This window comes from Heteronotia binoei, chromosome 9, assembly GCF_032191835.1.
Source record: "Heteronotia binoei isolate CCM8104 ecotype False Entrance Well chromosome 9, APGP_CSIRO_Hbin_v1, whole genome shotgun sequence".
Lineage (NCBI taxonomy): Eukaryota > Metazoa > Chordata > Lepidosauria > Squamata > Gekkonidae > Heteronotia > Heteronotia binoei.
The window spans coordinates 85,347,666-85,371,538 of NC_083231.1; the positions used below are offsets into that span (position 1 = coordinate 85,347,666).

Here is a 23,873-nt window from a genome sequence, read left to right on the forward strand (position 1 = left end):
CTCTGCAACACTTAGCAACAGATTAAATCATCTGCCAGCAGGAGTAGGCCTTCTAAGAATTGCATTAACCCCTGAGAGCAGTTCATAGAATCATAGAGTTGGAAGGGATCATACAGACCATCTAATCCAACCCCCTGCTCCATGCAGGATCAGCCTGAAACATCTCTGACAAATAATCATCCAGCTCTGTTTTGAAGACTGCCAATGAAGCGGAACTCACCACCTTCCTAGGCAGCTGGTTCCACCTCTGAACTACTCTGATTGTAGAACATTTTTTTTCTAATATCCAACCAGTACCTTTCTGCTTGTAATTTGAGCCCATTGCTTCAGGTCCTGTCCTTGGCTGCCAAGTGGAACAGCTCCTTACAGGGCTGGTGCATGGGAGTAGGCGAGGCAGGTGGCTGCCTAGGGTGCCACCTCATCATGGATGTGGGCAATCCTCCCCATCTCCGCTCATGCAGCTTCCCTACCTGTCCCTGCTTGAGATGCTTCAGATACTCCCCCCTGCTTCAGAGAGAGCAGGATGGGCAGCGGCTACCTGCATCCTTCTTCCTTCGCCCCAATTCAGAGTGAAGGAAGAAGGACACGGCCATGGTCCAGCCAGCAAAGTGTGCCATTGCGATGATGTCACTTTCGGGTGTGATTAGAGTCCAGGGGGACAAGGGCACAGGGTTCTGCCTGGGGTGGCAGAACCCTTAGCACCAGAGCTGACTTTTTGCCCTCCTCTAAATGACAGTCTTTAAAATGTTTAAAGAGAGCAATCATATCCCCCTACCCCTCGATCTCCTCTTCTCCAGAATAGATATTCCCAAGGCCCTCAGCCTTTCTGAATAGGATTCTTTCTCCAGGCCATTGATCATTCTCGTTGCTCTCTTCTTCACCTGCTTGATTTTGTCCACATCTTTTTTGAAGTTAATGGTGCTTTGCCGCGCATACTCACACAAGCTCTATTTAGTAAAATTTCTTATTTCACACAATTATTGAAAATACCTAAGATACTACATTAGAAGGAAATCAGGTCTCATGTACCTTGACACTAGGTGCAATGGTTATGAGGCCCATTACAAAGACTTAAACATCTTGTAGCAGCTTTTCACCTACAGACAACTTTCTCATACAGCAATTAAAGGACTTAACTCTGCCCCCAACAGAACATTCATATACTCTGCAATTAACAGAAAGGCTATATGCAATAGTAAATCAGCTATTCTGCCTCCACTAGAACCACAAGACTTGTCTCCTCTTCCCTAATAATTATACCTAATAACTGTGTACTGCCTTGCAGGAAGGTATCATATTTATTTCAAAATAATTTATGTAACTTCAGCCCCAATCCTGAAACTTAGTATTAAAATCCACAAAGACTGTTTCTTAGTGTTTCCAATACAATATTGTTTCGACTGTAATACAGTTAAGAAGAAAGAACAGCCTTTACCCACAGATCCTTAAGCAGCACATGTGACTTACAGTGGCTTGAACCTGGCCCAATGATTCTTCCTAACAAACAATAATCACTGAGTAATTAAAACTGTAATACCTGATTTTCCTGTTCTACTCACAGACACTTTAGGATGATCAATTTATTCGTTTTCCAATTGCTACCTAATATGCAGCTATATTCATTCCTCCCCATTCCATTCTCTCTCTTGAAGGTACATTTTTACAGTGTTACAGCGATTTAAAATTTATAATAGCTTTAGATTTTTGTTTATCTTAGATATGTAGAGACAATGGGCCACTTTGTCTTTGCGCTTCATTGGTTTTCAGTTGCTATTCAAGCCAAGTTCCATGTGCCAGTTTTGACCTAAAAAGGGCTTGGGTCTAGGATATTTTAGGAAGAGCCTTCTGACATATCTATCACTCCACTTTCCCTGCCATTAAAATAAATTAAAAGGAAATACTATAGGTGCCACTATTATCCAGTGCAGCTTATAAACTGAATGTCTTCAGTCTCAGCAATGCCAGGCTTTCATAAGTAGATCTCTCACAATAGAACATAGAAGACCTGAAGAACTTGTCAGACAGCAAATATGCCAGAGAACACCTGTTGCTGTTGCTGCCAGTGCAGTAATCTAGCCTTAGTGGGATGAAAGGATGGTTACTTTTAGACAAATGCTGACCTCAAAGAAAGACCACAGCAGGTGCACCAACTGAAGCTGGCTAGAGACGCCATTCATCAAATACAAGCTTTCTGGGCACTGGTCTAATAGCACCCCCAAGCTATTAGCCCATTTCTTCAGCGCCATCTCTGGGTTTCAGGTGACCTGCACAAGATGCTCTACAATAGTTTCCCCATTAAGTGTATTGCCCCTTTTCCAAGTGCTGCAAGTGCCCCAGTATTTCCCCTCCCACTTGAAATATGGAGAGCAATTCTTTCACTCTCCTTTAAGCCTGGCTGGTCCTGGCAGAGCAGAAAAAGAAAGTGGCAGTGGCACTTTGCTTTCTACAACATTCCCTGGCAAAGCTGTTCATTTCCTGCTCTGGACAGCACTACCAAAAGTAGGCACCACAGATTTTGTTGTTGTTGTCACTTCCTCAGGGCACAGCTACAACTGTCCCTTCTTCCTAACTTGCCTTCTCCCTCTAGCTGGTGCATCTCAACTATTTTAATTTAATTGAATTTGTGATTTATACTCTGCCCTATCCCGCAAGGCAGGCTCAGGGTGGCTTACAACATTAAAACATTGCAATAACAAGAAATAAATAATATCCAATTAAGCAAATATCTCATAAACATAATACATAGAGGGTCATAACTCCAACAATAATACAGCCAGAGGCCACAGTTCAGCAGTTAGTACATTCAGAAGTGAATGAATAGTTGGCTAGTGATCTGCAGAAGAACATGAAGATACAAAGTCTGTCCTACTTGATTTAAAGATAACTTTTAAAAAATTGTGATCTAGAGCTGCTTTGTTAAAAAACCCACACCAGAGGTTGGCGCCAGAGAAAAGCCTTCCACTGAGGTGAAGCTAACTGCAGACAGAACACAAGAAGCTCCCTTAATAAACCTTGACTCAAGTTTAAATTGTGAGCTTATATTTATATTTATCCCCAAAGTGTACAAAAACTAAACTCTAAAGACTGGATATTGTTGTAACTGACCTCTGTGAAAACAATTCTCAGTCTAGCCAAGTACACTGCAGCCAGAGTGAGGCAGAACCTATGGGCCCTGCCTCCCTTGGATTCTTAACAGTTAAGAGCCAGCTACTTTGCAGCAGCCCTTCTTAGATCTTTCCAACCTATTAACCCCGAACAAACTACTACTCAGGCACAAAGTTTACAAGCTAACATGAAGATTGAAGATGATAATCAACCAAGAAAGACCACATACCCATCCCTTTAGGCCAAGGCCCCAAAATTCAATTAAATTCCTAACATGGACTATTGCAGAACAAAATAAGAATCGATTGTACCTTTAAGACCACGTTCTGAATAAAACTAAGCTTACGTTCTGAATAAAACTAAGTTGGTTTTAAAGGTGCAATCGATTCCTATTTTGTTCTACTACTTCAGACCAACACGGCTGCCTACTTGGATCTATCTACATGGAATATTGCAGGTTGGGCTTCCAAGGGAGCTGATAACTCTTAACTCTTTTTTGGCTCAACATTTCATCATCTGCCTCCAAGAAACCTGGTCCAAAGACCCATTGTACACAGATGGATTTACAATAAACAATCTCCAAACCACAGAAGGGTAGGAAAGGAAGGGCCAAAGGAGAGTTGGCTCTTCTTATTGCTACTAGACTACATGTGACAGTTACTCTGCTGATCCCATGTGAACACTGGGCTCAGGCATGTACGGTCCAATACAGGAAACAAACCCTACTGATTATAAATGTTCACCTTTCCTCCTATGGTACCAAGCAATAGGCACACAAAATCTGGATCAAGTTTGAACTATATTTAGACTTGCTGCTCACCTCCTTTTTAAATATATCTGTTGTAGTTACCGGAGATTTTAGGGCCAGACTTGGACCCTCAGATGAATCACTATATACCTTCTTCAACTTAGTATAATCAGTGAAAGATTAGAACCTTCAAAGACAGCTAATTAAACCTGAAATGATACCACTGAGCCTTGCTCAGTTCCGCAGGGTCTTAAAGACTGCTCTTTTTCAGCTGGTCTTTACTTAATGATCTTGCAGCAAATTGTTAAATGAATACCACCGCCACAGAAAAACTGTACAATGTTTAACATCAAGATTTTAATTTTAATCTAATTTTAGAATGTTTTTTAATTACAATGATGATTAATTTTATAAATGTTTGATTTATAATATGTATGTATGTATAATATGTATTGTTTTAATTGTTGAAATACCTGTGTTGTGAGCAGCCCTGAGCCTGCTTCGGTGGGGAGGGCGGGATACAAATTAAACATTATTATTATTATTTTTATTATTATTATTACAGCATGCATCTAAATTAGACTTTTCCATCCTCAATGGGGCTATCCAAAGAGATATCCCAGGGGAGTATATATACCGGTCTGAACATGGTTCAAGTACTATAGACTTTGACATCCTACAACCTGTTCCTGGAAATAGTCGTCTCAACAGGACAGTGACCATCTCCTAATCACTCTGGAGCTTTAACCTATCAGAATGTATCTCTTAATAACTCAACATCGACCCAGAATCTGTTCAGAGCTACAGGAGGTCAATCCGGTCTGAGATAGTAGATCATCAATGCCAAAAATACTTTACCTCAAACAATACTTCACCTCAGCTCCAAAACACTGTGATCTCAGCAAATGCCATATATACAGTGATTACATCATACCAAGCCTCATTCTTGGCTGGATGCAAACTCCCCTAAGGAAATCTCATGTTCAAAGTATCCAACCATTAAAAAAAAGCAAATTGAAGATCTGGTTTGATGCAGACTTCCATGCAGTGAAAAACAATCTAGTGCCCAAATTGCAGCAGTACTGGCTAAGCAATTCATCCAAAATTCCCCCAGAGCACAAAACCCTAAAACAATGCTAGAAAAACCTTCTAGCAGAGAAAAAACAAAGAGCTCAAAGAGACTCCTGGACTTGGATGATCCAAGCTTCTAAATCAAATAATAGCAACCTTCTGGCACTTAATCAGGGCTGAGCTCCATACAGAGTCCTCAAGATAAGCTGCAATATTTCCCCCCAATTTTGGGAATCTCACTTCCACAGCTCTATTTGTCTGAAACAGACCCACATACTCCTCTGGAGATCCAGATACAAAGCCTCCGAAAATGGCCACTGGTAATTGTCAATGACGTTAAAAAAAAACTAATAAATCAATTTGAGATTATTATGATTTATTTAATTTGCTTAATTGCCTCATCCTGGCCCAGGCTGGGCTCTGGGTGATGTTCATCAAATAAAAACAGTACACAAATTAAAAACAGCACAACAATTCAAATAAAACAATAAAAAACCTCAACCTCCCCCCCCCCATGGCATCCTGCTAATTGTGTTATCTGGCAAGGCTCTTCTAAGTGATATCTCCAGAAATGATAAAATACAATATTGGCTGGTGGGCCCCAATGTTCACTGCATCTGTCGGCCCATATCCTCTAAGACTGTGGCCATTCAATTACCATCCCAATGTACAAGAAGGGGGGGGGGGAACTGAACCCCACCAATGATTGATTAATTAGTCTCCTTAGTGTTGTTAGCAAATTATATTCAAAGAACTTATATTGGAAATGTGTTAACTGGCTAGATCAAGAAAATATACTGATGGATAAGCAAGCAAGTTTCAGAGCTGGCCATTCCACCATAGACCACTGTATGATTTTGTACCATCTCACAGAAAAGTACAGATCTAAAACCAATGGAGCACTCTATGCTCCTTTTGCGAATTTCAAAGCATCCCAAGGAATAGGCTCTGGACAAAGCTTGAGAACTCCTCAACAGACTGAAGACTCTACACGCTTATTTGCTTGCTGCATGAAGGAAACTTCCTAAAAGTAAAATGTAGTCCTTAAGACTATCTTTCCAATAAGATTTCATTTCACAAAGGAGTTAAGCAGGGCTGTATCCTGGCCCCTCTACTTTTTAACTATTATGTCAATTCCTAGGTGTAACTCCTAATAAATCTAAACTTCCACTCTCCAAAGCTTGCTGATAAAATGATTCCTGCCTTACTATATGCAGATGATACTGTCATCCTATCTTATTAACAAGTGCGCCTTAGGAGAGCACTCCGTACCTTAACCACACACTGTAAAGAGCAGCAGCTTGTGATGAACTATCAAAAAACAAAAGTCGTTATCTTTACCAAAAAAAAAGCAAATCCATAGAAGGCAAATAGAAGGCCACAACATTAAACAAACAAAAATCTTTTAAAATCTTGATATAGTCTTCAGTAGTTTGGACATTGGAGAGTTCAGATACTGCATGCCGCAGAGACTGCCTGCAGAGCAACCATCACCATTGTAAGATTCTACCCTGCAATAACCAAGGTCTTCCAAGGAAAGGTTGTCACCCAGCTCTTATACAATTCCCAGTTTTGTGTTTACAAAGAAAGGCACTCACTTGAAGTGATAAAATCCAAATTCATATGAACAATCCTTGGAGTCCTGCAATGTAATCCAAATATCCTTCTTAGACTAGACTGGATCGATGCCCTTGGAGACTTATATGTGGCTACTTGCAACTATCTATTGGTTAAAACTCATCTTCAATCTGGTGGGCCTAGTACCCTTGATCCTTGTTGACAGTCACTGTTTAGCCCAGCAAAGAGGAACTGAGGGGAAACTCCAGGAGTGTGGCCTCTCCCCTCAAGCCTTACTGTACCCTGGGTACCAAAACCCCCCAAAAGAAATCATTAAACAGCAGTTCTGGGATCATGCCCTATAATCAGATAGGGCACTAATACAGAAATATCCAATTGTTCTGCAATATGCCAAATGCTTTCAACCAGTAGACAGGGCCTGGTGGTTGCCTAGAGCACCAGAGTGAGGGAGGCGCAGAATTGAGTTCCCCCTGGTGCCCAAGACAAATGTCTAAATTTGCCTCTCTCCCCCACCACCAGCCTTTTCTCTTCCGTTCCCCCCGCCCTGTGTGATCAGAGGAGTGTGCTGCGACAAAGAATGGCCCTACCGGCTTTGAGGTGGCCGGCATCTGAGAGTTCTTTGAAGAAACAGCTGGAGGAGGCTTCACTCCCCCCACACTTCTGGTTCCAGAAAAGGGGAGGGGGAAGCCTCATCCAGAGCTCTCTTCAAAGAATGCTCAGATGCCAGCCGCCTTGAAGCCGGTAGGGTTGATCCTTGTTGCGGTGCGCTCCTGACTGATTGGGGGGGGGGGGGCACGACAAAGCGCGGTGCTGTGGAGGGAGGGCAGGAAGTGGCAGTGGTGGGGGGCAGGGAATCTGCCTGGGGTGCCATGCGCCTTAGGGCTGGCACTGCCAGCCGGTTATCTTTAGATCCCTTGAGATCTCAAAATATCAGGACATCTTTACCTTGTCACACTTTAATGTTCAACCTTCAGCCCTTCTGGAAGGCAGATACCATCATGTCCCACTCCATCAATGGCTCTGTCCACACCATACACAAAAAAGTAGAGTCTATCAAACACATTCCGCTGTACTGCTCATCCTGAAAGCCAATCTCAGTACATCATTCCAATCCTGCAAATTTTACCAGGAAGACCGGAACAACTTTATGCCTCTCTCCTTTTTGGAGACTCTTTCCAGGAGATAACTAATAAAGTTGGCAAATTTTGCTTTTGGGCATGTGGGATACACAAGCAACAGAATCTCAATAATTTTACTTTTCTGTCCCCCTAGAATCCACCCTCATTGCTTTATGCTTGTTACACTGCATGTGTCCTCATTTTTTATCTTTTTTATTTACTGTTATTACTGTTGATTATCTGGTGCTGATCTTGTATCAAAACAACAACTTGAAACTAGTTCACTAGCAATGAAAACAGCAGGGGGCACCGGACCAATTTAGCAGTGTGGTGGTAGAAAGGGTCAGTGCCCAAAGGGAACACTCCTCCAAAGGAAAGGCTAGGCAGCATCCACTCTTGGGGTAGGCAGAGATAGTTTGTTGGAAAGTAGCAGAGGATCACTGGGTAGCTTGCCCAAGGATGAATGGGCAAGGTGTGTGATGCCACTGGTCTTTTATGTACATTGCTATAGCACAATACTGACAACACAAAATAACTGCATGGGCTTAAAGAGATAAACTCACTCAGTGTTTTAAGATCATTACTAGAAGCTGTAGCTGTTTTAAAACTGTTTTAAAATATTTATACTGAGAACTGCCAACTTAAAGAGACTGAAATAAAACTTTAAAAAGTGAGACTCAGCTGGTTTTCTGCCATTCGTTTTATGGATAACAGAACACATCAAGAACATATCAGGCACAGGATTCTTTAGTATTCAACTGTCAACTGAAACTACAAACAACCCATAAAAGTTTGGGATATAGTTGCTAAGATATTAGTTTTACACTATGAATGAATTATTAAAACTGTTTAGGCATAAGAAATTTATGTGACACTAGAGATGGTAGGATGCCGGCTTTGATTATTCTCCAGATATAGTAACAGAATAAGTTCAGAGTTCTAATTATATTTATTCCTAGAGACTTGTTAAGAATGATGTTGTGATCCCTCTAGGAATAAAGCAAAAGCTGACAATTGAGGTCATCGAAAGTAGACCCGACCCACTTTCTAATTATGGCTGTGGCACATAACCAACAAACTGTTACAACAAACAAAACAGATATTTCTAGAATAACATTCAAATCCTTCTTACAAGAATTAAATATCTATAATACAATGTTTAATTTTTTAAAAAACTAGTTTAAAGGCAGAAATCATGCAGTTATTCTAAAAATTCACAACTAATACACAAATATATATACCATACACACACAGTTTTAGTAAATCCTATGATAGGAGGAAAATTTATGTTAGTTTGGAGATTCAAGAACATTAATGAGCAACATATATTATATTGAGACTGTTCCAATCAATCCAGGCATATTCATAAATCATTGCAGTAAATTCTTCAGATAGGTTCGGATAAAATAGAGTTGGACAAAACAAGTGAACTCAGGTCCTGACAGAAACAAAGAAGGTACAAGTTCCATGCATTAAAACATAAAGCCAGTGTGGTACAGGTTCCAATTCCTACCTTACTATGAAACTCTCTGAGTCGCCTTGGGCCAGCGATAGTCTTTCGGTCTAGCCTACCTCTCAGGATAGTTGAGAGGATAGAATGGGATTGAGAGAATCCTGAGTTTCTTGGAAGAATGGCAGAATAAAAAATATACTAGATAACAATGTGTTAAGTATCTTAATACAAATTAGCACCTTCTCTCCAGCCTATTATAAATTTCCATTTTGGCCTTTAACTGCTAGTCAGGAGATTAAAACAGTTCAGAACCGTCTTACCTTTACTCTTACTAGAGACATTACTATAAAAATATGTTTCATACATCATGCACTAGATGTTCCTTTCCAGAGTGGGAAGAGACAGGGTGGAAAAGGAGGACACATGCGACACCTAAAACATTTGCTACTGATGCAGCCCTGTTCTTCTCAGTGTCCTGTTACAATGCTACCTAGCTGTTTGCCTCAGTTGTTCTTGATCACAACATCCATTTTTCAGAATGCTCCCCAGAGCTGTAAAAGTTCAGGGGGAGCATTCAGGGGCACCTGGAAGTGTTAAATGTAACAAGGTACCGAATAGGTAAAAATGCTGATGGTAAGTTAGTGTATGAAGCTGTCTGAAGCATCTGTACATACATTATTTCCTTAGCTCAGGGGTGGCCAATGGTAGCTCTCCAGATGTTTTTTGCCTACAACTCCCATCAGCCCCAGCCAGCATGGCCAATGGCTTGGGCTGATGAGAGTTGTAGGCAAAAAATATCTGGAGAGCTACCGCCGGCCACCCCTGCCTTAGCTGATTGCTTCAATAAGTCAACAGTTCTCACACATTTAAGGTGTTTTTGTTCATATTGCATTTAATCATTTTATGACAAGATTTCAATAGGGGAATTCTTTGCTATATTTTAGTCCATAAACAGCTTGCTCTTCTTGACATTCCCTAGTTACCTGCTTTCGTGGTCACTTAACAAGGTCAATGGAAGGCACTTGATATTGCATCTAAAATCCTAGCCTCATTTACTTGCCAATGCATAACACATTTAGCTATATAAGCAAAACCAAAAGGTATGTTGAACTGGAGAACTGGAGAAAAGCCACAGACTGAAATGCATATAAGAAAAGAGTCTAGAACAGTCATGGACAACACACAGGGAACAGACTCAGTCTGCTATCAGCTCACCAAATTCAGTTCTGCAGATTCTATTTTCTTTCAGAGGCAGGAAAATTATGATTCTCTATTGGGGGGGGGCGGGGGGGGGAGACCCAAGGCAAGACATATCTGTTGATCTGAAGTTTGAAATATCAACTGAAGCTCTTTTTCTTGGAAGGTAATCATTTCCTTTGAAAATGTTAAACAGTCCTTTACCCTCTCTCTCTCGGCTTGGCTTCGCGAACGAAGATTTAAGAAGGGTGTAATAGTCCACGTCTGCTGCAGGCTCGCTGGTGGCTGACAAGACCAACGCGGGACAGGCAGGTCCGGCCACAGTGGCTGCAGGGAAAAGTCTGATTTAGGGTTGGTGCTGTAGCAGTGCGATTCTTCCTCAGTCTCCTTTTGTCCTCAAGACCAGCTATGCGTGCGTTCTCAAAGGAAGAGACAGCCTGGTGGATGGTGTGTCTCCATGCTTTGCGATCTGAGGCTAGGTCAGACCACTGGTGATGGTTGATGCGACAGGTGCCAAGGGATTTCTTCAAGGAGTCCTTGTACCTCTTCTTTGGTGCCCCTCTATTTCGATGGCCGGTGGAGAGTTCGCCATACAGGGCAATCTTGGGAAGGCGGTGGTTTTCCATCCTAGAAATATGCCCTGCCCCACTATGTCTACTGGTTGAAAGCATTAGGTATATTGCAGAACAATTGGATATTGTATTGTGTATTAATTGTGAATTGTTAGAATAACTGCATGATTTCTGCCTTTAAACTAGTTTTTTTTTAAATTAAACATTGTTGTACTATAGATATTCAATTCTTGTAAGAAGGATTTGAATGTTATTCTAGAAATATCTGTTTTTTTTGTTGTAAAGGTTTGTTGGTTATGTGCCACAGCCATAATTAGAAAGTGGGTCGGGTCTACTTTCGATGACCTCAATTGTCAGCTTTTGCTTTATTCCTAGAGGGATCACAACATCATTCTTAACAAGTATTAACTTTTCCAAATTATGACGAAACTACTGAATACTTTCTATGTCATTAACTCAACTTTCAATTATGTATTTCTTCTTTGATCATTTTAGCATGCTGTGAACATTTACCTAAACAAAAGCACATTAAAGAATTTAAGAATCTATGAAGGTGACAACTGCTGCTCTGACAGGAGATATATTCTCACCACAATCATATATCCAGGAGTATCTTCCAACTGGGGTATTCTGCTGCATCTTTGCAATTATCAAAGCTCTGCAGGATTAAAAGCAGCAAAACTAGCAGGGTACAGGTAGAAGCAGCCAGCTGGAGCCAGCCTAAGTGTTATAGCAGTCAAGATCCATATTATTTATGCTGTCTGCACAAGGTATAGATATTCTATTTTCTTTCAAGATCAAATTAATTATTACGTGTGTACACTTTCAAAAAGGTTATACTTTCCTTCACAATTAAAGCATATTTTCTTCTGCATCACTTATTTAAGTGAAAACCATAATACCAAACTAGAAGAAATTTGCCTTCTAAAAGTTAGTTTTGAAGACTGAGTTTGATCCCGGTGGAAGCTGGGTTCAGCTAGACGACTCAGCCTTCCATCCTTCTGACGTCGGTACCCAGCTTGCTGGGGGGAAAGTATAGATGACGGGAAGGCAATGGCAAACCATCTCATAAAAAGTCTGCTGTGAAAACGTTGTGATGCGACGTCATCTCAGGGCTGGAAACGACTGGTGCGTGCACAGGGGACTACCTTTCCCTTTTTTTCCTGAGTAGAAGACATTTTCTGAAATTTTATAATTAGGATGTAATAACTCAGTTCCTGTATGTTCTCTTTCAGTATGGCTTAGTTCATCTCAGAAAACATCAGACCACTTTATTTGGTATTTGGTATTTTATTTTAAACTGAATTTTAAACCATTATTGCAAACCACCTTGAACCTCTAGGATAGACTGGTATAAATGTATAAATAAATAAACAAATGCTTTCATGCTTGGTGGACATAAGACAAAGAACTACGCTCATATGCCTGCTCTTGTGGACCCTATAGCACTTTCCTGTGTTGACAATATAGAAGAGGTAGGTATATGAAGCTGCACTATGTCTTACTTCCAGGTTTGTAGTTAAGCATTATGACAACTCCACTTGTTCCTCTCTGGTTTCTGAACTCAAAGCCCAATTTTCAGAAAAGGCTGCAGAATGACAAAAGAGAGAGGGGCATCCAGTTACACTGTACTGATATCTTCTCCCACCAGGAAGTACATCTGTACACTGTTTCTATATCAACAGAGAGCAAGCATGAGTGACCATACATAGAGATGGCACAGGATGCTGCTTCATCTCCCTGCTATATAAATGTTGGGAAATATGGTGGTTTCCACACCTGCATTTTCTATTCCAGTTGAAGGGTTCTAACAGGTGCAATACTGTAGACTGAAAGGAAGCAGGGCCCGTTTTGGAATACCATGTGAAACAAGCTAGTCCCTAATTAAAAGGCCATATTGCCATTGCATTTGATATCTTAATGTTCATGTGAACAGAGCACTGAACCTGCTCATGTACAGTTGAAATGACAATATTTGAAAACACCCCTTAGCCTTCAGGGTCATTAGTCATGTGCATATTATACAGAGCATCACCCTGTAGTGCCAGTATACAGAAAACAATTCCCACTGCTAGCATTTCTTTTCAATGCTGACTGTATCATTCAGATTCTTTAAGTGATTCCATGTCCTTAGAAAAGTAATGTGTAATTGTATTGCTGCTTCTTGTGTAAATGTCAGTGGCAAGAATAACAAATGGGAGTTTCAAACTGGAAAGGCTGTCAAGTCTGCTTCAACTCTGGTCAAGCCTGTGTATCATCTTTGGTTCAGGGGAAAGCCTTCTGGGTAAAAGCCATACTGTATGCCAATGTTGCTAGCTCTACTCTTCCTCCTCCCCCCTTCCTGTCTTTTGTTATGTAGTTTGCTCTGAAATGGAAGCATGTGAAAGAGATAATAGTGCCTTCTCAGACTGGGCAATGGGGGAGAGGCGCCTAGCCCAAGGCCAGCTGGCCTGAGAACAATTTGTAACATCAATGTGTGAATGTGCCCTGCATAGTGCCCCCTCCCTAAAGAATTCCTTTGAAGAACACCTTATATGATTATCCTTACTGTATGTTCCTCAGTCTCTCAATCTCTTAGCTGTTGGATACAATGATTTCAATAAACTAGAAACTTTTTATCAAAAGGTTATTGAATCAGCCGACTTGACATTTTGAGAGACTCCCCTTCGAAGTTCGACCTTTCCGGCAACTTTAAAGCCTTATGGCTGAGCAGATTCCGAACAACAGAGAACTTCCCATCAACATGGATCTGGAAGGGGCAGAGGCACTGTGGCACGTCCTAGACTCCAGGAGAGCCGCAGACTCACCCCCCCCAGTTCCAGCTAGTGATCACGCCCCGGCAGTATCAACCGAGGACCTCTACCACCATCATGGAGCAGGCCCCGATCCGCCGGGAGGCTATTCTGACTCGCCACACCAAGCAAGTCCAGATTGCCGCAGCAGAGGCCGCCGAACCGGGTCTCATCGAGTCGGGAGAGGCAGACAGCATCATCATCGTCCAGGTCCCGGAGGACGACAACATGGGTGCTGAGTGCAGAGGGGCCGAGAGCGGGGAGACGAGGCCCAAGGACAGGCACGATGAGGACTACCAGATGTTCCGTTCGATGGTCCGGCGGGAGGTCGACGGAGCGATCCGGGGCCTGAAGGATGAGATGCACACCTTGACGGCGCAACTGGGGAGGGCCCTGGGGGTGACCGGGTCCCGACACCAGCAGCCAACCCAACCGGTGACCCGAGGCTGCCCGGGCCCACCGGCCCAGGCGGCAGCCCCCGCGAGAGGCGCCGCTCCCCAGATACCAGCGGCTCCATCGGCACCCATGGCTCCCCATGACGCGGGCCGGGGACGCGAGTTGGATGCGACCTTTGACAGGGACCCGGAGGAGGTGAACTACTTCGCCATTCAAGCTAACAGCTTTATGTATTACTGGGGGAACTCCTTCCCCGATGAATTCAGCAGGGTAGACTACCTGGGCTCGAAGCTGAGAGGAGCAGCCAAGCGCTGGTATGTGAGCCTGTGCGAAACCATGAGCCCTGACCTGGACTATGTGCATACCTTCCTCCAAGCCCTGCTGACCCAGTATGAGGACCCCCTGCAGGAGACCCGTGCGTTGGCGGCTCTCCGCAACATGCAACAAGGGTCCCGCTCCATCCGCGAGTACGCCGCGGATTTCCAGGCGAACGCGGCCAGGGTGCGAGGGTGGAGCGAACTGATGAAAATCGAGCATTTCTCCAACGGGCTGAACGCCAGTATTCTGGATCGGGCCCTTACCCAGGCGAGCCTGGACACTCTGGTCAGGTGGATCCAGCTAGCGGGAGAAGTGGAAACCAACTTGAAGTGGGTGGCGATGCTGCGCCAACACCAGTCCGGGAAGAGCCAGACGAAGGTTGAACAAGGTGTCGGGGGGGAAGATTTTCACTAAGTTGGACTTGAGGGACGCGTACTTCCGAGTGCGCATCAAGGAGGGGGATGAGTGGAAGACGGCGTTTAACACCCCGATGGGACAGTTTGAATACTTGGTCATGCCGTTTGGGTTGCAGGAGGCGCCGGGAGTGTTTATGAATTTTATAAATGATGTGCTCCGCAAATTTTTGTACAAGGGGGTGGTGGTGTACCTTGATGACATCATTATTTACTCACAAGACGTACAGTCCCACGTGGAACTAGTGAGAGAGGTGCTGAGCACATTGCTCGAGCACCAACTGTATGCCAAACTGTCCATGTGCGAGTTTCACTGGACCGAGCTAGACTATCTAGGCTTCCGGGTGTCAGGGCAGGGGTTGGCCATGGACCCCACGAAAGTGCAGGCGGTGTTGGAGTGGGCTCCCCCGAGGACACATAGACAGCTCCAATCATTTCTCGGGTTCGCAAATTTTTATAGGGCGTTCATAGAGGGGTTTGCCCAAATCGCTCTGCCTCTGACAGAGCTCCTAAAGACAAAGGGGAAGGGGCCGGAAGCCAAGCGGCCGGGAGCCAGGTTAAACTGGACTCCCGCGTGTCAGGTGGCATTCGACCAGCTAAAGCGCCTGTTCACCAGCGAGCCGGTCCTGAGCCACCCCGATGAGCAAAGGGCCTTCGTGGTTCAATGCGACGCCTTCGACGTGGCCGTAGGAGCCATTCTCATGCAGCGGGATGGGGAAGGGAAACTGCGGCCATGCGATTACATCTCCCGAAAATTTTCTGACGAACAGAGAAATTGGGCAGTTTGGGACAAGGAGGCGTTCGCAGTCATGTTTGCCCTAAAAACCTGGAGATCTTGGCTGGAGGGGGCCAAAGTGCCATTTGAGGTGTGGACCGACCACAAAAACCTGGAGGCTCTCACCGGGAAGAGGAAACTCAGTGAAAAACAAATCCAGTGGGCGGGTTTCTTCTCCAAGTTTGACTTTACCCTGAGGCATATCCTGGGGACGAAGAATTTCTTAGCGGACGCCCTCTCCTGCCTCTCGCAACACGAGAGTCAACGGGAGGAGGTGGTAGACGCGCTCATTTCGCCCTCCCAGGTGGCGGCCATGGTAACCACGCAGTCCCAAAAAAGGAGGGAGCTGGGGGGAATTAGCCGTGAGCGCATTGCCGCAGAGACCGAGCGGGAGGGAAAGGACCGCCCCGAAGGGGTGCTGAAAGGGAAAGATGGGTTATGATACAGAGGGGAGAAAATGTACATCCCAGAGGGGCTCCGGAGGGAAATTTTACAGCTCTGCCACTCCTCCAAGTTACGTAAAAACTCCTCCAAGTTACGTAAAAACCAACCCAAGTTGGTTACGTAAAAACCCTTCACTTGGTGAACCGGCAATTCTGGTGGCCGTCCCTGCGGCGGGACGTGTCAGAATTTGTAACTAACTGCCCGGTGTGCATAATGGCCAAAAGGAGGGGGGGGAAGCCACCAGGACTTCTGCAACCGATCAAGACTGCTAAACGCCCTTGGTCAATAGTCTCGATGGATTTCATAGTGGAACTTCCCCCCTCCCGAGGGAAAACGTTGATGTTAGTGGTGGTGGACACTTTTTCGAAGCAAGCCCATTTTATTCCCTGCACCCAATTGCCCACCACCAAGAAACTTGCGGCCCTCTTTTTCGATCACGTGGTAAAACTACACTCATTCCCAGACAAGGTCATTAGCGACCGCGGGCCGCAGTTCGTTGCCACCTTCTGGCGGGAGTTTTCCAAGTTGGTGGGCATGGAGCAGGGACTGAGTTCTGCCTATCACCCACAGACAGATGGAGCGGGTGAACGGGGTTCTGGAGCAATACCTAAGGTATTTCATTAATCAGCGCCAGAACGACTGGGTAGACCTCCTCCCCTTCGCAGAGTATTGTTACAACAACAGTGCTCACAGTTCCACCAAAGCCTCCCCCTTTGCAACGGTCTTTGGGTATGAGGGTAAACCAATCCCCCTCCTCCCGGGGGGGGGGGGGAACTCCGGAGACCCTCACTACTTTTCAACAGTGGTGGCAAGGGCTGAGCCAGAGCTGGCCAACTATTAGGGAAAACTTAGAGGTGGCCAAAGAGACTTACAAGAAGCAATATGACAAGTCCCATGTCCCGGCATGGGATTTCAAAGTGGGGGACTCAGTGTACCTATCAACCAAGAACCTACCTCTTCCCCAGCCTTCCTGAAAACTGCCGTACAAATATATTGGACCTTTTAAAATCAAAAGAGTCATTAACCCAGTGACTGTAGAACTAGAGCTGCCTCCTGCCCTTGGTAAAATAACCCTGTATTTCATTGCAGCTTGCTGCGTCGAGACCCTGGTTCTTCGGACTGGCACCCTCCATCTCCAACACCCCCCCCTCTCTCTCAAGGGGGGGCAGGGCCATTTGGGCCCCAAGATCCAGGACTTTAAAACCCATCCGCCTCTCCCACAACCACAAGCGGTGGCGGGGGCTTAGGGGGGGCAGCATGTCAAGTCTGCTTCAACTCTGGTCAAGCCTGTGTATCATCTTTGGTTCAGGGGAAAGCCTTCTGGGTAAAAGCCATACTGTATGCCAATGCTGCTAGCTCTACTCTTCCTCCTCCCCTTCCTGTCTTTTGTTATGTAGTTTGCTCTGAAATGGAAGCATGTGAAAGAGATAATAGTGCCTTCTCAGACTGGGCAATGGGGGAGAGGCGCCTAGCCCAAGGCCAGCCGGCCTGAGAACGATTTGTAACATCAATGTGTGAATGTGCCCTGCATAGTGCCCCCTCCCTAAAGAATTCCTTTGAAGAACACCTTATATGATTATCCTTACTGTATGTTCCTCAGTCTCTCAATCTCTTAGCTGTTGGATACAATGATTTCAATAAACTAGAAACTTTTTATCAAAAGGTCTCGTTATTGAATCAGCCGACTTGACAAAGGCTAAAGAATACATGAGTTGCAGAAAACATGAAGAAATCTGTGGGTATTTTAAGAAGAGAGGAGCGGGGAGGCACTTAATGAAGGCAACCTATCAAAATTATAAACAAAGTATCTGGGTCAACTCCTTTCAGTCAAGGAGGCATTAACAACTGTTTGATCAGGTATTATCACAAGTTTCAAAACTCACTTAACCTTAATTTACTGTCCCTGCATCTTGTGACAGGAATTCAGAAAATCTACCACAAAATAAATGCATCAACACTCTGACTCAACAGCTCTCTATTTTCCCCCTCCTTATGCAAACAAAGATGAGAGACTTACTGTGTTGAATCCAACTGGCCTTTTTTGCTGTTGAAAAAAGGAAGACTCTCCTTTGATTATCAAAAAAAGGCTAAGCTGGGGACCCAAATGCAAGAGGGGATGATATTCAGTGAAAAAGACAGCTGGATCCAACCCATAATGACCCAGTTTTTATATGTTGTAATGGAAGATCACAATTCAAATTTGCAGCAAATCAATTTCCTGTTTCCTCCAATACAAGACCATAGGAAGACGTCTGATCTTCCTGGATCAGACCAAGGGCCCAGCTACTGTATCCTGTTTCCAGCAATGTGCTTCTGGAAAATCCCGTAAATAGGGCTTTGAGATTATACCCCCCCAACCCCTGTTCTTAGGGCTCAGAGACATTAGCTATCATTGCTCATAGCTGCTAAGGGGTCTATCTCTCTATGAAAAATAGCAAATTTCTATAGCAGGCGTGAATCTACAAAGTATTTCACATATATGTTGATGTAGTCCTTGTAAGGCAGGTTGGCACTATAATGTATTTATCTTTCATATTTTTACTTCACCCTTCTTCCAAGGAGTTGAGAGTGATGTACACTGTTCTCCCCTCCTCCATCTTATCCTAACAGGCCTCTGAGGATGGGCTACCAAACGAGCCCATGGCAGAAGGAAAACCTGACCCCAGAACCTCTCGGATCACAGATGTTAGTCACAATGCTAAACCAAAATCCCCTTTCCCAGTAGGGGCCAGCAACATATCTCCTGGCTGCGAGTTCCAGAAGTTAATTAAAGCGCTATGCGAACAAACACTCTTTCTTCCCTTTTGAAAAGCACTACTTATCAATTTAACTGTGTTGCTCTAACTTCCCAAGAGTCTAAAGCCGTTGGAACTCCCTGCCCTTCGTAGTACGAAAGGGGGAAATCCTCCCTTTCGGTGGGGCGATGCCTTGGCCATCAAGGGCCGCTGCATCTGTGGGATGGGAGGGCGAAGGCACTTGACAGCCCATCCCCGCTTCCACTCACTCCCGAAAGGCGGAGCCCAGGCCTGTCGCCTTCCCCGCCCCCATCCCGCACTTACCCTCCTCCTCGTTGGATCCGTCCAGTTTCCCGCCTCGGGAAAAGCCAGCAGCACCACTGCGCCGCCCAACTGTTCCCCATGGCATGCTGGGTGCGTGCGAACAGGGTCACGCGCAGGAATGAACAGCGGCGGTTAGTCCCCAACCGTCACACCGCCGGACCTCAAAGACTGTCCCTCCGCGGCGCAAGCCGCCGCCGCCCAATCGCAGCGGCATCCATGGCCAGGAGGAAAGTGAAATGGTGAGGGGAGGACGGCGGCGGTCGCGATGGCAACAGCTCCAAAGAGTTACGGCCCGACGAAGCGCCGCTTCTCTGGCCTCATGGCACTGCTGCGTCCTCTCACGTTGCGACTGCCTGTCGCATGCAAGTCCGAAGCTCCGCCCGCTAGTCCCCATTATACCACGCCCCTCTTCTCTTATTCACGGTGCCAACCCCGGAGGAAGAAGGCCGGTAAGAGCATGCGCAGTTAGGAAAAATTGGGCTCTGCCCCTTGCAGTTTCTTAAATCCGGTTTACGGACAAAATGGGGGAGATTAATGAGACATATTGAGTGGGAAACTGGTTGACGTTGAAAAGGGCAGAGGTGGAGATTGTACGGAACGCGAGCATGAGTAATGGCAGACGTAATCAGTCATACACAAATGATGCTAGCATTCCCAGGGCTAAAACCCAGAATATATTTCCAGCACCAACACTCAACCCCGTACTTTTATTTAACAATGCTAACCTGGATGCCTCGATTATGCAGTTAATGGGTGGTCCAGACGAGATAATACTGCACCATGTCTAGAAAGACAAATAGTCGCAGAATTTCTTGATGCGGTTTAAGAAGCTTCACTTGAATTTTGGGCGCCTTTTGACTTCCAGTTTGACTCTGGTTTGAACTGAATTTCGGACAGAGTGCTTAACTGATGCTGTTATTTTGACCTCGGAGCTTGCTGCTTTTATTGTTGGTAGATTTAAAAAAACATAAAATGCTTAAAAACCTCTTAAATTGCTAAAATATTGCAGTTGCTTAAATGCCATAATTGTCCTGGTTTAACCTTCTCCCTCCAGCTTGTAAAGTCTGTGTACAAGCCGTGGTTATCTAGTGATTTTCTCAGGTGTACTTGTGGTTTGATCTCATCCTGATTAGATTTCAGCGGTGCAGTCTATGCAGTTGCCTTCCAAACTGGACCATGTGCTGTCAGTTGGTCTCTGTTAAAGGTATGAAAAAAAAATCTAAGGTCAGGATGGCAGGGCAGGAGAGAAACCCAGAGTGTTCTGCTTGCTAGACATATCTAACCCCTTTGAGTCCCAAAAGCCAGGTTCAAAGTCTATGGTAATGTTCACCAACTCAAAATGTAAGTCCAGTTTATTGAACTACATCAGAAAGCAATTGCAGAATCCATTCCCAAAGAGATCTATACTGGTTCACTAAACATTGTCCTAAAGCAGAGTCCTACTCACGAAGATCCACTTTGTAGATAGCACAGACAGCACTTTCTTTCTGCAGCTAAGTAGAGTGCCATATGTCAAGAAGGCCTTCTTGCAGCAGCAGGAACTTTTTCTGTGAAGATGCTGGATGAGTCTTCAAGCTTGTTTGGTGTAGTGGTTAAGTGTGTGGACTCTTATCTGGGAGAACCAGGTTTGATTCCCCAGTCTTCCACTTGCACCTGCTGGAATGGCCTTGGGGTCAGCCATAGCTTTCACAGGAGTTGTCCTTGAAAGGGCAACTGCTGTAAAAAGCTCTCTCAGCCCCACCTACCTCACAGGGTGTCTGTTGTGGGGTGGGGTGGGGGTAAAGGAGATTTGACTGCTCTGAGACTCTGTGATTCAGAGTATAGGGCGAGATATAAATCCATTATCTTCTTCTTGTTCATTGCCCTAAGAGCAGTTTCCCTTTTCTCCTGGCAAGACAAAGCTTTGTACTAGGGTGCTGATTTCAGTGCACTCAGTGATGAGTTCAGCTATCTGCAGTTCTTGCTTTTCAGCTCTTCACAGCTTCTCCAGCTCTCCCAGTGTGGATTATTAAATTCTTCCCAACTAGCAATTTCAGTTCTGTCTTTTCTGTCCTTTTTGGATCCAAAGTTTGTTTTAAAAAAAACAAAACTTTGGGCTTCAGAGAGTACCATCTTCAGTTCTTCTCAGCCTATCTGCCCTTTTTGTCCTTTCAGGTAGGCCAGCCCTGTTTTATACAAAGTCTCAAAGTCATGGTGGCTGTTTGAAAGCATGCCGCATGAGCCTTTGCTAAACAAGCAAATTAACACAAGCTACTGTATCTGCTAGTCCGCCCTGGCCTAAGGTCTAGCTAAGTAACTGCAGTCTACTAACCAGTTGTAGGCCCCAAACCGTTTTCCCCAGTAAATGTATCATATCAACACAAAACTTCCAGTACATATATCATTAACATTCCGTTATACAAATGTATGCTTAATGGCATGGACTATTTTACAATTGTGTGCAAGGACTAGCTCATGAGTCTTTTTAAAGTTAGGAACTCCTTTATGTGGTCTTGTGTTTTAGCATTCTGTATTCTTGCCAAAGTAAGATTTTCAGTCATTTGTTCTTCCAATAACTTAATGGATTTAGGAGAACAAATAGTTTCTAGGCCTTTCCACTGGCAATGACTAAGGTCTTGATTATTTTCTGTAACCAATACATGATTCCAGTATATCCTTATGTTGTCATCTTACATTTGGTCCAGCAAATGACTGACTTCTGCTGTAGAAATTTAAAAAAAAGTTATAAGAGAATGAACTAGAGAATCAGAATGCAGCTGAATAGAAGATCTAACATCTGATATTTCTATCCAACTCTGGCAGTGGTATTTTCACATGTGTTCATCAAGCAATGATATGCAAGAATATAAGACTTCATAGATCAGATCTCACGGATAGGTTTCATGGCAGTTCAGATTCAATATATTATATAGGAGATTCATCTGTGACACGTAAAGGTTGACAAATCATGTTATATTGTGAGAGTTTGTATATGTTTGTAAATTGGCCCACTTTTTGCTAGAGAATTCAGCTTTTTGAATACTTTGGTGTAATCTAAAAACATGCACATGCACACATAATGATGCATTACTATCTCAGACATTATTAATAAATAATGTAAAGTGCTATTTAAAACAGTGGTCCCAATGAAGATGTTTAAGACATACAGTGCATGTCCCTCCATTGCGAAAATTGTCTATTGCTACTGGTTGCTTCCTGTCTTTTCACTGATTATTTTGTACTGTATCTGGTACCAGATCATCTTTATAATTTTACTCTCACAGTTAGGATCTTCCGTTTCCTGCATCCTCTTCCCCCCCACACACTTTACTTCTTTCTCTCATTCTGTTAGCCCCTACAGTCTCCTTTCCCTGCTTCTTTCTCTGTTTAGAATAAAAGTAAAATATATAAATGTTCACTTAGTTCTTCACCTTGTCAATTACAATTGGGAAACTCACCAATTAACCTAAAACTTTAACCCCTTCCCACAGATTTGCATTTACAGATTGCGCAAGTACTGTAGAAGGGGAACAGCCATTTGCAAGAAGATACAAGGCCTGAACTGAAATCAGTGAAATGTGGCCTAAGAGTGAAGAAGCAGAAATCAAATTGGTGCATTCATGGGTGGAAGTGTTTATAAAATGAAAGAATAGACTTTATACACTTGAAAAGAATATAGTGTACTACAGACACAGCATGTAACTGTTCTTCATAGGGGGCACTGTGAAGCTTGTTCAGAGCTCCACTCCTGTAGTTTAAAAATATCAAAATGTGTTTGCAGTAGTAGCAGAGATGTTATAAATCTATGATGTGCTGCATAAGAATTGTTCAGCTAACCTCAGCTCATAATAAAGCCAATAATGCAGAACAGTACAAAGATAACAATCCTAATTGCTAGGCTTAGGTTGCACTAGAAGCACTATAAACCTTTGCTTTTCCATGGGGACGTGCTAATGCATTTTACAGTAAAGCAAATGCAAGGAACATTTGACCTCATTGCTTCATGGGGCTAAATACACTCAACTATGTTGTTATTTTTTTTAAGCCAGGGGAAATATATGAGAATTGAGCTCTGCATCCAATTTGAGGGCTTTCCAACAAGGAAAGATCTACTTCAAAGTTAGCTGCATGTAAAACTGTTATTTAGATTTCATGTTCTTCACCCTTCTTACACTCATACCTCACACAATACCAGAAGTTGAAAAATATAAAATAAGCAGAGCTGTGTGCTTATTACAAAGCCACTCAAATACTTGTACACCAACTGTTCATGATGGGTTTTGATAATAGCTGCTAGTTCTACATACTTGCCAACTTCAGAAAATCTCCTGGCACCCATTCAGATCACGTTCCCTAATGGATCCTAGAAACAAAAACTTGAATGTGCTTTGTACTGCCACGCTGCAAAGCTGAGCAATTTTCAGCCTGTTTTCAGTGCCAAGGCGCAGTGCTTATTTTCAATTACCAGGTGGAAGCCTGTGCTGAAATCACAGAATAAATGCCTGTGGCCCTCAAATGTAATAGCATTACAATACTTCTGAATTCTGGGGGTAGAAAGTAGCCAAGAGGTAGTTTACGTCCGCACTCATGTTCATTTTTATTTCTTTTTCTGCTGCTTAACTACCTTCAACATTTTGTGGATCTCTAATAGCAGTGAGCATATTTAATACTCATTAGCCAGTAGAGTGGCACTTGTAAAAAATACAAAATGTTAATTTTTTCTACATACACAGGGAGTTTCTCAAAAGTGCTGAAATATTTACCATTTCTGAAGGAAATCTTGTTTGTTGTCTGTAATAGGTACTAAAAAATTAAATACGTAGTTAGAAGGAACAACTAGGAGCCTATCAGGTAT

At 43.8% G+C, this 23,873-nt stretch overlaps 1 protein-coding gene across 3 annotated transcripts in view; it reads right to left on the minus strand.

Annotated features, from left to right (window-relative positions):
• The window catches only part of AP1AR (adaptor related protein complex 1 associated regulatory protein), a 41,031-nt gene extending 21,576 nt beyond the window's left edge, over positions 1–19,455 (minus strand). For 2 of the 3 annotated variants that reach the window (XM_060246920.1, XM_060246921.1), the window contains exon 1: positions 19,040–19,401. In XM_060246920.1, the coding sequence (XP_060102903.1) occupies positions 19,040–19,119 (80 nt within the window). In that variant the 5' untranslated portion in view covers positions 19,120–19,401. Of the gene's footprint in view, positions 1–19,039 lie in introns of all 3 variants that reach the window. The other variant, XM_060246919.1, reaches the window with a different exon arrangement.
• Between the last annotated feature and the right edge of the window lie 4,418 nt (positions 19,456–23,873).